Source organism: Uloborus diversus, chromosome 1 (assembly GCF_026930045.1).
Source record: "Uloborus diversus isolate 005 chromosome 1, Udiv.v.3.1, whole genome shotgun sequence".
Lineage (NCBI taxonomy): Eukaryota > Metazoa > Arthropoda > Arachnida > Araneae > Uloboridae > Uloborus > Uloborus diversus.
The window spans coordinates 14,617,376-14,631,558 of record NC_072731.1 but is presented as its reverse complement, the minus strand read 5'-3'; the positions used below and the strand labels follow the sequence as shown (position 1 = coordinate 14,631,558).

At 32.5% G+C, this 14,183-nt stretch overlaps 1 protein-coding gene across 1 annotated transcript in view; it reads left to right on the top strand.

The window, feature by feature from the left end:
• LOC129234304 (oxidation resistance protein 1-like) overlaps window positions 1-14,183 on the top strand; it is a 258,164-nt gene that overhangs the window by 62,082 nt on the left and 181,899 nt on the right. Inside the window, exons 2-3 of the mRNA XM_054868299.1 lie at window positions 5,959-6,012; window positions 7,044-7,174. Coding sequence (XP_054724274.1) covers window positions 5,959-6,012; window positions 7,044-7,174 — 185 coding nt within the window. The remainder of the gene's footprint in view (window positions 1-5,958; window positions 6,013-7,043; window positions 7,175-14,183) is intronic.

The following is a 14,183-nucleotide window of genomic DNA, read 5'->3' as shown; positions in this document are numbered from 1 at the left end:
TAGTACTTGGTCCATCCAAGTATTCTACTAAATGGCGAAGCAGCAATTCGTTGCCATGAAGCTGGCATATTAACCACTGCAATGGTCTGTGAAAGAATGTTTCAAGGCATAAAATCACGCCACTTTTTCTTCCGGTATTTACTGCAGTACCGTCACATCCGAACGGCGCACAACTGAGTAATATCAATTTTGTTTTCGACAATGAAATCCAGTATGCCGTTTGCAATTCCTTCTGCGTTTGATCGATTTGGCGAAATATGTCCTAAGTATTTATTATCTGGCAGCATAACCAGTGTTACATGTTCTTCAATAATTATTTTTCGATGATAACTGCCGGACACAGATTGTTCCAAGAACAATGTACTATCCTTTCGGCCATCAAAGTACAGACCTTGTACATCAGCACATTTTGGCCCTTGGTGATGAGCTTGCAGATTTTTTCTCACTTTTTTACGCTCTCGTTTCACTTTGCTTGGATCGATTATATTTGAAGATGTTTCAGGAGAAATTAAGCCCACGTCTTCTAATATGGATGATGCCAACGCGGCCGCTGATCTATTCGAAACACCGTATCGGTCACACGTTTTAGAAAATTTGTTCAAACTGACTCTTGCTTGCGAAGTGCTTGCTTTATAATTTATAACTATAAGTTCAGGATCCTTTTCGTCCGTACCTTCTATTGAATATTCTTTATCAATTTCTGTTTCTTCAGAACCTTCTTCACGGGTATTAACTATGCTTTCCCTCTTCGCTCTTGATTCTTCTTTCTTTTTTCGTTCAAAACTCAGTTTTAATTTTCTTGTGGTTTGAATATCAATGTTTCCAATAAACATTTTTCTATCACCACGCTGATCAAAAAGAAAAAGTTGTTCTTTGGAAGGAACTTTGCGAGTCTTGTCGCAGTTACACGCACTGAAACGGCATTTACAACAAGCGATGTCGAAAAGTTTTTCTCGAGCTTCGGATGAAAATAACTGCATCTTTGCGTTAAACGCATTTGTTTTAACAGATTTTTTGTTCATAGTTTTCTTCAGGTTTTTATATTTGCCGTGAAAATGTCGAATCATTTGAACGATTCGTTTATGTGAAACTATAGGAATAGAGGAACGATGCCATATCTCTTCTAACTTCGTGGCTACGTCTTCTGCTATCTCAGTCACTGTGGGCTCTTTGGAAGAACTAAACTGTTTCTTTTCGTGTGCAAGAAATAAATAATACTTAAATACATCTTCATACGTAGGTAACACAGAATCAGACAAATTTTTTGGTGTTCCGAAAATGGAATCTTTTAACATTTTCCTTGTTTTTACTTTCGATCCAGCACAATAATCCTTCGAATGTTTTCCGCTCATTATGGTGTTAGAGATGGCGTTTCAATGCACTGAAAATATAAACATACACTGTGCTGTGCAATCGATGCTGTAGAAATGCGTCTGGAACTTTTCTCGGTTAGAGTTCAAGGTTGTATGACGTATTTAAATGGCATTTCACATGATTCTAAGAGCTCGACGGCAGTGTCTCTTCAAATTACGGAGTTTTTACAACAAAACCATGCATTGCTTTCTTTTAATGCTAACGTTTAGTGACCAAATTTCTTTTGGAAGCTATTCTATATGTTCTTAATACATACATGTCCTTTAGAATTAAAAAAGGTGAAATTAAAGTTAGAAAAAAGCATGATTTTTACATTGAAACCATGATATTATAGGAAAAAAACAATGTTAAAACTTTGCGATCGCAGCGCCCCCTGAAGATATTAACCGATTTTCGTCAAATTTTGCACATTAGCTAACTATCACATAAGACAACATTTGGCAACTATTACTAGTTGATCGGGAAAAGTTTTCATTTTTCGCCCCACCCTAGTGCACACCCCCATTCTACAAAGTAACTTTGTGCCAAATTTCATGAAAATCGGCCAAACGGTCTAGGCGCTATGCGCGTCACAGAGATCTAGACATCCTTCGGACAGAGAGATTTTCAGCTTTATTATTAGTAAAGATTTTTTTTTTTGCTCCTTCTATTAACTTTAGTGACTAAAAGTAGAACTTTTGACCGATGGAAATAGCCCCACTATCTAAAATTTTGTTTTATTTTGTCGTTTATAGCAACTTAAACTGTTAGAAAACAAGTATTTATGCCACAGAGTTTTTCTCCTGATGGTCATTATTTTATTGCGTCCTTTACTTCAGTTTGTCAATTTAGAGGAAACATTAAGTTTTAGCAAAGGAATGCATCCATTAAAGTTTAAAATTCAACAAATACCGAAGTTGAAGTTAAAAGTGTAGTAGCCAATTTGGGGCGAATTAAGAGCTCTTTTTATTTTGCATATCCAAAGCAGCTTTTTATAAAGTGGCATGAGATTTTAACTACTCTCAAACAAAGCTTCTTCTGAGAAAACTTTTCTGAAAGTAGTCATTAAGCATTTGTTCGTTAGAAACAAGGAAAAAAGCATCGTTTTTTTATTTAAAGAATCTAATTGGAACCATTTCAGTAATTTAAAGAATGTTCGAATTGCCTTTATTTTATTTTTGTGTTCGATCGAATGTGTTTAGTTTAAATTAGATTTTTACAATGCATGCTTATTAAAAACCACTGATTATTCTGGATTGTAATTCGTATGTTGGTGAAGTTATATTCGATTGTTTTTAAATAAAACACTTTTTTCCCGATTTTATGCGATTCATTCACATTTTTATCCAATTTTCGATGAGCAAATTTTGTTTGAAGAAGTTTTGAACAATTTATTCCTTGTATAGCAGTTTTAGATATATACCAGAGTATACCACCATTTTATGGAGGAAAAAAAGCTTCTGATTTCTGCGGGGCACAAAAGAAAAAAAAAAGATATCAAATGCTGCTTTGTGATTACAATGTAAAACTTATTAGTGGGGCAAAGTGAAATGGTTAAGATCACTAACTTTTTTCAATATGAATAAATTGAAATTTTGTTCTATAGTTTTGGACCTCAAGAAAAAGGTGGAAAATTTGCACTTTATGTTTTACTAGTGGTACCCGCATGGCTTTTCCCGTAGTAGAAACTTGAAAGGTCTTTTGGTTCGCCTGTATATTTACAAATAATGTATGGTGCATTTCTCGTCAATTGACTTGCCCATGTTACGGTTCCACATTATGACAACTTGGTAATTTACTCGTCCATCTTATGATAACTTTGCTCGGGAAAATGTTCTTAAAATTGGAGTAGAAAAAGAACAAAATCGAATTTTTGAAAAATCGCTTCGAGGTGCACACCCTAATGCTACAAACTAACTTTGTGCCAAATTTCATGAAAATTGGCCGTACGGTCTGAGCGCTATGCGCATCACAGAGATCCAGACATCCTGACAGAGAGACTTTGAGCTTTATTATTAGTAAAAAGATGGGGCATAATGAAAAATAAAAAATTTTTCGAATGAAATAGTATTAATTTTATTATTTAAGATGTTTTTGATCAAATGAATGAGAAAATAAAAGAGTACATGAATAAATAAAAAAAGAAAAAAATAAACAATTAAAAATATATTAATTAATTAATATACGAGAAAAAATCAATGAGTGAAAAAAAATAATGAATGAATAAGAAAATAAGTGAAGGCATGAAGGAATGAATGAATAAAGGCATTATTAACCCTCCAGACCTGGTGTCCGGTATACCGGACAACCACTCTAAACAGTTGTTAATCATTTAGTAATTGATTTAATTAGTTGATTTTTTTTGTAGTTGACTCTTTACATTCTGTTGTTTATAATCTGAAATAATTTTTCATTTTGGGATTGACAACACTGACAGATAAGGATTTTAGAGATAGAGAGTGGCTCATTTTTCCAACCGTGGATTTTCATCTGAAAAGCGAGGTTTCTTTCCTGATTTTTTAAAAAAATATATGATCTTTAATTAATCGTTTCAAACGCTTATATTATGTTTTATAATTGCTTGTAAAACATTTTATAATGAAGTTTCTTTGGTATTTTATCGTTTTTGTATATGAAATATTGTTTTCAAAAATTTAAGTTCGGAATATTGGACGTGCCATAACTCTTTTAGTTTTTCAATACAAACCTGAAATTTTGTCTGTGAGATACCCTTTACTATAGTACACTGTGTACCAAATATCAACATGTTTGGTCAAATATTTCATAATTCCGACTGAAGGGGTTAAATAAAGGAATGTAAATGAAAGAATTAATATATAAATACGCAAGTGGGATTTGATAAAGGATTGAATATTTAAACGAAATGAGCTATTTCACTTTTCCTCATGCACTTAAATAACTGCAAATTATATAAAACACAAATAAGCTCAATATTAAAACAAATACATACCACACTAAATATTAGTAGATCTGAATTAATATTTAAAACGTTAATAAAGAGGACTTTATCATTTAATAATAACAAAATGATTTTTGACTTACAACAAAATATCACACTATGAGTAGGTATCAATTTTCGAAAATTGCTTTTATTTTATTGCTTATAGCATTTGTTTATACTAGTGGTACCCGCACGGTTTTGCCCGTAATAGAAAATTAAAAGGGTTTTTGGTTGCCTGTATATTTACAAATAATGCATGGTGAATTTTCTCGCCAATTGGCTTGTGCCCATGTTACGGTTCCACGTTATGATAATTTCGTAATTTACTCGTCCATCTTATGGTAATTTTGTTCTTAAAATTGGAATAGAAAAAGAATCACATCGAATTTTCGAAAAGTCGCTTCGAGGTGCACACCCCCATGCTACAAACTAACTTTGTGCCAAATTTCATGAAAATCGGCCGAACGGTCAAGGCGCTATGCGCGTCACAGACATCCTGACAGACAGAGATCCTGACAGACAGAAAGACGTTCAGCTTTATTATTAGTAAAGATTCTGTGATTTTCAGTGGTAACTTTTTCTTGACTGCAATAAACTTTATGTGTTACTACATATTTAAAATGTTACCAGATAGATGGCGCTAAAAGCGGAGTAAATATTTCACCATGTCACTTTACCCCGCTATTTCACTTTGCCCCGCATTCTCCTACATCATTTTCTGCCTCCAGATGAATGTCCAAACCATACTTAGCAAAGAAATCCTTTTATACAAAGATTTGCAGCAAGCATAAAAATGTGTATCTATAAAACATGTTAAAATTGTGAGTGCAACATTTATTTGTTATGAGAAGGATTCTTAAATTAAACTTATAACATCCAAAGTATAAGCTTTAAACACCATGAAAATTATCTTACATGTACTTGTGCATCTTATACTACGGCTAATTGCATTTTTTGAAAATATTTTCACACGGTAAATGAAAATTATTTTTCAAACAATGGCTTGACTTCTCATTTTTTAAAAATATCTTACAGATGTATGTGGTATATCTTACATGTACTCGTGTATCTTATACTACGGCTAATTGCATTTTTTGAAAATATTTTCAAACGGAAAATGAAAATTATTCTTCAAACAATGGCTTAACTTCTCTCTTTTTAAAAAAAAAATATCTTACAGATGTATGTGGTATATCTTACATGTACTCGTGTACGGCTTATTGCATTTTTTGAAAATATTTTCAAACGGTAAATGAAAATTATTCTTCAAACAATGGCATGACTTCTCATTTTTTTAAAATATCTTACAGATGTATGTGGTGTACTCGTGTATCGTATACTAAGGCTTATTGCATTTTTTGAAAATATTTTCAAACGGTAATTGAAAATTATTCTTCAAACAATGGCTTGACTTCTCATTTTTTTAAAAAATATCTTACAGATGTATGTGGTACATCTTACATGTACTCGTGTATCTTATACTACGGCTTATTGAATTTTTTGAAAATATTTTTAAAGGGTAAACTCAAATGTCAGAAATAGAAAACTAGTTATCGTGTTAAACTGTATTAAATTCTTCACAAAATCATAAAAAAATATATCTTCTTTTTGGTTCAGTACTAATCTGAAATTTTTATTTTTAGGGGAAAGAAATCGAAGAGCTACCACAGTAAAGAATCATTAGCCGAAGCTCAATCGTAAGTACTCCAAAAAGTAATAAATAGCTAGCTTCCCGTACTTAAACGATAAATGATGTAGTTCACACGAATAAATTGTAAGAGAAAGTAAAATTTTTGAACTTATTAAATGAATAATTATAATTAAAGGAAAAATGGCAATAACAAAAGGAAAAGAATGAATTAATGCATAAGCAAATGATAGATAAAAATATGCACATAAATAAAATAAACAAAGAAATACATTTTAGATGTAGATCATTTTCTTATACCGATAAAGACAGGATACATTTGAAAGATCTATAAAACAGTTTTTGATCGAAACTTTTTTATCATTTGGTTATAACAAATAAACAAATTTATAGTGAAAGAGTACTGTCTGACCATCGATTACATAGAAAGGCTAATATCCGGTTTATAGGCGGAAATGGTCGTATCTATTAGTTCATAGGGGTGTTAGTTGGTTTGTTTTAGATGTGCACTTTTGCCTCTCTATTATTGAACCTTAAATTTGTAAAAATGAAAATTTGCTCACAACATTTTTTATATCTAAAGTGTATTTAATCTATATTCTCACGGCAAAACAATTAATTTATTTATTCGCAGCAAAGTTTTTAGCTTACCATTTTGCTTTTACGTTCCTGAACGAAATGAAAATATTTTCTTTTCTTTTTGTTGTTTCCATGGTAACTATTTTTGTTTCCCCTTATTTTATTTTTGAGAATGCTAGAAGTTAATTAGGCACTAGTGACAATAAAACGCGTGCATCAAAGCCCCATCGTTATTTTCCCTTCTCCCCTGCTAGATTCATTCAGATGAAATCATCTTTACTTGGCACATTGCCAAATTACATACAATCCATGGTCAAACAGTAACACAAAGCAATTACACGTTACCGACTTGAAGTTAATAAAACACATCGTCATCATTATTATAAAGCAGTTAGGAACCTATCCATGATTAATAACCTTGAATTCACTTCATGTTCTTGCGAAAGAAAAAAGATCTTTCCCAACACGAAGTGAATTTATTCCAATCTTTCGTCTTTTCAGAAGCGATGGCGATTCAGAGCCTCAAAATAAGGAACCAATCCAAACCGGTGCGGGACAGAACAATCGAATTCGAGATCCGAATGAAATTTCTGAAGGCCGCTCCACAGAGAACGCATTGTCCCAAGATGAAGGTAAGTTTCAGTAAAACAGAAACCACCAGATTGTTCCATTTTAAACGGTACTCTGTTGCTGCAAAACCTGAAAGAGTTTTTTTGAAAATGAAATTAACATTGAACAACGTTAAAATATTATTTAGTGTCATTGCAAAGAAATACTATTTCTTTTTTTAAATTAAGCTCTTGGATTTTTTCTTAGTGATTTTTTCAACATCAGACACTATTATTAAAATAAAAATTTAAATAAGGTAAACACACCAGTAGTGGCCAGTGCTCAGTTGTGCTTCAGTAGTGGCCACTTCAAGGTTCATATTTGAAAAAATAGTGTAACGGATCCGGCGGGACTTCCAACTTTCTTGAAAGGACGACACAGTTCTTGAGGGAAACACAGGAAATTTATTTACACTATGTACAGGAAAGATCGTCAACAACTGCTAGATTAATCATCAGCAATTAAGCGAATATCACACAACACCTTAAATTCAACGGTTACACACGTATTTACTTCCAAATACGAAAAACAACACAGCGAAAAGCCTCGCAATAAACAGAGCTAATACACTCTCACCAGGAAACATCACGATCAAGGAAATTCAAAAAAAATCCAAATTGGTGGCATTCGAAAGAGCATTGGAAAACATGTTTATGGCACTGAAACTACGTGCCCTCGTGACCACGTTATCAAAATATGAGGTCTTAAAAATTGCCGAAATTTTCAGTAAAGTGACCAAATTTAGCGAGTTTTGTTCAGAAATGGAAGGTATGGCGCGATTTCAACATCTGCAGCTGACAAGACATTTCACTTCCATATTTGGTCACCACCAAAGCGCGTGAGAAATAGCGCATTAATTCTTTACTCGGGGTGACTACCATAGCGCGGAGTGTCGTGGCACAGACTGCGGCATTGAAATTTTTAGGGGCTTGTGTTCCGGGATATTAACGTGCAACTGTATAGGGGAAAACGCCACCGCCCGAAATATTTGTTTTATTTTATTGTAAAAACAATGGAAATATAATGTATATTGACTTCAAATCATATTTTCTTTTGACGAATCCCCTAGACCCCAAGGGGAGTTCCTTCAAACATTTATTTCCAACTACAGAAATGTGAATGTAGGTGTGTCTTTTGTTGCTTTTCGAATAACTAAAAGTAATTTTCTCGAATAATTTAATTTGAACCTCCCCTCTGTAAAATGTTATGGAGAAGGTCAAGATAAAATTGTCTTTTAGCATTTTAGGTAGTAGTAGTAGATGTAAATAGATTTTTCTTCACTAGTTTTCGTGGTTATTATTATTGGTGAAATATATTTTATTTCTAAACAAGGTTCTCATAAGTATTAATTATTTTTTCTTTTAGGTTCTGTGCAAAGCTAATTCGTTCTGATTTTTGACATTTTACTGTAGTAACAAAGCAAATTAAAATATAATGCAGTGAGAGTTTCCCTGAGCTTAAACTTTTGGGAAAGCAAAAATTTTCAATTTACCGAAAGAAAATTCAAATTTTGCCGAGCGATAAAATGCGAGTATGCGCAAATAATAATGTATGAAAAGTGACTTTCGGGAGTTAAAAAATTGTAATTATGTCCTCTAATTTGCCGAACTGTCAGACGAACTTTGTGGAATAAGGAAAATATTTGGGAGGTCACAGTGACCTCCCATCAGTGCGCTCCTAACTGCAGTCAACAAGAACGACCTCCTCTTACTGCGACCGATCTGTCATAGGGTTCGAGCACAAAATCTCGTTTAAAATTCCACAGATGTAATGATATTTTAGCATCCAATAGAACGTATTAACTGAATACATTTGAATATACCGTTCAAAGTTTCAACTTTTTTGTTATTCTTAAGACTGTCTGTTAAAAAACTGATGTTTAAAACTTTTATGCTTCTGCGGGTGAAATATTTCCACTGAAAGAGTTTATTCGATGATGAAACTGTTTTGAAAAAAATATGATAACCGTAGAGAAACGGTAAACACACTTTAAAGTCTTTTTTTTTAAAAAGTCGTAAATCTGAAGTCTTTAACAGTATCTAAATACGAAGAAAACGACAATTTTAAAGATTTCAAACCATGTTCTCAAATTAAAAAAAAAACGATTTCTGTCAGTTATTTCCAGTGTGTTTTTCGTTATGTGTATCGTTTTCAAGTTATCTGTAAGCCTTCTAACAAGTCAAATAAAAAATAAAAAAAAACTGTATTAATTTTTATTTTGCTCGTATTTGAATTCCCTTTTAACGTGAAACATAATTGGTAAAAGTGACTTCAGTATTTTTAAAAATGACTAAATAACATGCAATATGATGTGCATTTACGTTATAGCGACTTTCAGTTGCAGTGACAGACTTTTTCGAACTACAGGGGTTGTTGTAATGAACGTCGACTATAAAATTTTTGATAAGAATCTGTTATGAAGTAATTTCCGACATCGTTAGTTTTGCTGTGCAAATTTTTGACATTTACTATCCGTTGTTTTCTTTTTTTTTAAATTGTTATTTTTTTATTTTAAATTAAAAATTAAACATTTTCGCTAGCAGTGGTCAGACAATAAAACTTCATGAATGATAATAACTTTTGAAAAAATAAATAAGAACTGGGATACTACAATCCATGATCATTTTCTTTCAACATCAAAAACTATCCATTTTATTTTCAATATGTAAGCTTTAATAAGCATGTTTTTTTTTTTTACTTGTTCATATTAAGTCTCGTACATAATTATTAATTACTTCCAACACATTTCATAACAAGAGTATAAACTTGAATTAGTTAAGTAAAACACACTTGAAATGCACTTAAATTCTAAAATGCATTATTATCACGATTACAAAGTTAAATCCTACGTTCAATTTCGTTATAAAGTTGTAGTTCCTCTGGATAAAGCTCTCTAGTTTCCATTTCACAGGCTTCATAGTTACTTTTTAATTTTACACACACAAGTAAAGGGTTAATTCGAAACACCGTTTTCGCGCTTTGCAAGATGACCAGAAATGGGAATGAGAGTCTTGCTAGACGCAGGCAATGAAATCACGTGGTATTTTCCATTTCTTGCCAAGTCTTGAAATTTGGCGAATTTTCGTAAGATTTCGACAGACTTTGACCCCCCATATCTCAAAAACAAAAGGACGAGGGCACACAATATTTGGGTCAAATTTTTTTCTAAAGATACTCTTTCGAATGCGACCATTTTTAACTTTATTCATGATTACTGAACTCGTGATGTTTCCTGGTCAGTACAAATTCTCAATCGAAACTGACTCTTTATCATGCATAACGGCTTTTTATAACATCGAAAAGTTTCCTCTCAACTATTCCAGAAAATGCTACACCGTTCTACACTTTCTTATTTCATTCACAAATTTTATCAATGAAAAAAAAAAAAAAAAGGGGGGGGGATCGTATATTTCAGCCAAATGTACGGGGGCTGTATATTCATTACAAGAAACTATTTACAGGTTACGTTGCTACAATAATTACTATTTACAGAATTTGTAACAATAGGATTCCAGGTTTCCCAGTGGTTTCAAACGTGCAGGAGGTAATGCTTCCTGCACGTTTGATGCCCTTTTGAATCCATTGGGAGACTCCCTATGGGGAATCCTATCTTTTCAAATATGAACCTTGATGTGGCCACAACTGAAACACTAGCCACTACTGGTATGTTTACATTAAACAGCAATTACTTTTTCTAAATAAGTTCATTTTTTCCGTTTAAAGAATGGGAATTTGCAATTCCCATTTAAAGAATACTTTCACCACAACTATTAATAAAAACCAAGAGAGACGGAATCATTTGTTTTCACCCAGAACTGCCGTCTGGTTTTGTTCATAAGATTTCAGACAACGGTAATTATGCTTAATTATTATTTAATTATGTTGTCTATGAATTAAGTACAAGGACTCTGAAGCTCCACACATTTTTGTGGCTTCAGTGATCCATTATAATTGCTACCAGAACTAGACTTTTGGTTCAACTCTGCCTAATATTAATTGCTTGAATTTTTTTATTCAAAACTACTAATGAAAGCCGCTGAAAACTTTTGGTGCAAAAGTGTTGCTGCAGATTTTATTTCTTATGATTTTTATTCATGTTCTTTACGGAAGACCAGTTTTCAGATATTGAAAGATATTTCTAAAATAACAGTCGAAATAGTTAGAAAATCTGGGCATTTTCAAATAATAATATGAAAAATGGATGAGTTATAGACAAGTTAATGTTTTGTTTTACGAACTTTTAATTTGAGTGAATATTTCGTTGAAATGAAAAGAGTTTTCATTTCAGCTAAAATAAAGTATGCAAATGAAGTTGTGCAGTACTGCTGGTTAAAAATTGCCTTCATTGTCATGCAGAAAGTGACTTTGTTGGAATAAAAAAGTAAATAAAAGTATTATAACGGAATAAAAAGATGAGTTAAGTCACTTTAAAATTTTTCATCTTATATTATTAAAAACTGAGCGTATGTATCTTCGTATGTTCAAGTAACTTCTTCCGAATGCCAATGAACTGACCATTGAGCCAGGTATCGATGGATTCGTAATCTTCCTGTCTTCATGTTTGGCTATTTAACGTAATCCTTCGATAATAACTAGCGGAGATATCAATTAAAAACTATTAATTATGAATCTTAGATTTCAAAACAAAATCCCTATTTTTCGAAGGCTTTCCTCCATTCAAATTATTATTCAGTGCTTCACCTCAACTTTCCGTAACAATGCTTTTATTAAAATTTGTAGTTGTAGCGTGAAAAAATCGTTAAATGAAAGATTTGTTGCCATTTTTTTTCTCGAGTATAAACAAAAAAAATTTGGTTTTTGTTTTGAAGCTTTTCCTGCAATCGGAGGTTTTAAAATGTTTACTTTTTGGTTATTTTCCCGCAATCTGCAGCAAAATTTTACTGATTTTTTTTTTGTTCTGTTCAAGCCTGATTGTTGAACACGCGTCACTAGACATAACTATTATTTTCGAGTTGCACCGTGCAAAGCCGGGCACGCAGCTAGTACAATCATAAATACTGAAGAGGATCAAGGATGATAATTTATAGTTAAGAATATCTAGAAATAAGGCTAATACTTCCAAAAAGAAATTAAGAGAAAAACACCATGCAAAGCTAAACATTCAAACAATAATAGCTTTCCTTTACATTTTCATACAAACAGAGGTAGACCACAAAACAAAAAATCACATCACTTGCAAAAATTCAGATTTTAAGGAATTTCTGGAGAATTCAAACAACAATTATTCTGTAACTTTTGCCACTTAGATGGTATGCTTCAGCTGACATGTTTCAAGAAAAAATGATTCGCCGATGCAGTTAGGAAACCAGCAATAAATTGAAGAAATAAAAAACTTTTTTTGATCACCATTAGTCGTAAATGGGGAATAAGCTATATATTTCAGCGATTAGTTTACTTACTAAATATGCTAATTTTTTAGAGATTTTCGTAAAAGATTCATAATATTCACGAAAATATAAGCATTTCTTTCAAAAAAATTATTTTTGCTCTCATGATTTTGGCTTATAACACGCAGAGTTTTCCATCAAACTTTACCAAACTTTTGTAAGATTGAACAGCATACAGGATAATCATTATACTAAAATTTGAAATAAATGCTTTGAAAATTTGATGAAATATGAGAATTTGCAGCAGGGTTCGGATTTTGGATGTCTGTAAATAGTTTTGGACGGTACAAGTGGTTTTTACCGTTCAAAACTGTCTGAAACTGTCCTAAAGTGTTTTAAACTGTTCAAAAGTATACTAACTCTGAAGGGGTCCAACCTAATTCGTAAATGGCAACTAAAAATATTTTATTTTTAAATGTTCAAAAAATTCAGAATATATAATTTTTACCCACCTGCTAAACTATAACGATATAGTTATTAAGTAGTGAACAAAAGCCGTGAGGCGGTTTGACTGGAACTGCTAGCAGTTTTCGGAGGTTGGTGATAAGATAACAGCGAGAAGGGGGCGGTTTTTCATCTTATATAATCTGATTTTTAGTCACTCATCATCTTTTCATCTACTTCAAGACAGCTTATGACAGACTAAATAGGAAAAAAATAACTAATGCTATGGTGGAGTTTGGTATTCCACGGAAGATTACAAAACTGGTCAATCTAACAATGAGCGAAAATATCACTAGCATTCAGGTACAGGAATGCCATTCAGAACCACTACTAATTAAAAATGGCGTAAGACAAGGCGACTCTTTGGCCTGTCTACTTTTTAATATCGCGTTGGAAAAAGTTATGAGGTATGCTGAAGTCGGTACTAGAGGTACAATCTTTAATAAAAGAACACACATTTTAAGATTTGCTGACGATCTTGATTTGATAGCGCGAAGCCCAACTACCCTCAGAGAAACATTTCTAGCGCTAGAACAAGGGGCAAAAAAAGATGAACCTTAATATTAATCAAGGTAAAAAAAATATATGATGTGTCCTGAATAAAACAATGCTGATATAAATTCTGATTTTACTATTGACCCTTATAGTTTTGATTCTGTAAGCACCTTTAAATACCTTGGTACCGAAGTAAATGGCCAGAATGATTTAGGACCAGAATTAAATAATAGATTAATTGCTGCAACCCAAGCCTATTTTGGTATCAAAAAATACTTTAAATCTAAACTTATTTAGACCAAAACAAAAATCTTGCTTTGAAAAACCATCATTAGGTCAAGTCTGGCTTATGGTTCAGAGGCATGGGCAATGAACCAAAAGAACAAGTGTCTTTTGTCAATCTTCGAAAGAAAAATTCTACGTGACATGCTTGGGGGAGTGGAAATAAATGGAGAATGGAGAAAAAAGTATAACTTCGAGCTGTACTGATGCTATAAAGATACGTACTTTGTAAAATAAAGGGTGTCCCAAAATTAACGCAAGATTTGAATTTGCCACCATTTTTTCCATAAATTGTTGGCAGCCATGAAAAAAGAACAATTTGACAGTTGAGAGTTTAGGGTTAGTAAAAATGGAGTGTTATTGTATCATACAGCTAGAGAGAGTAAAACATTTCAATTACTGC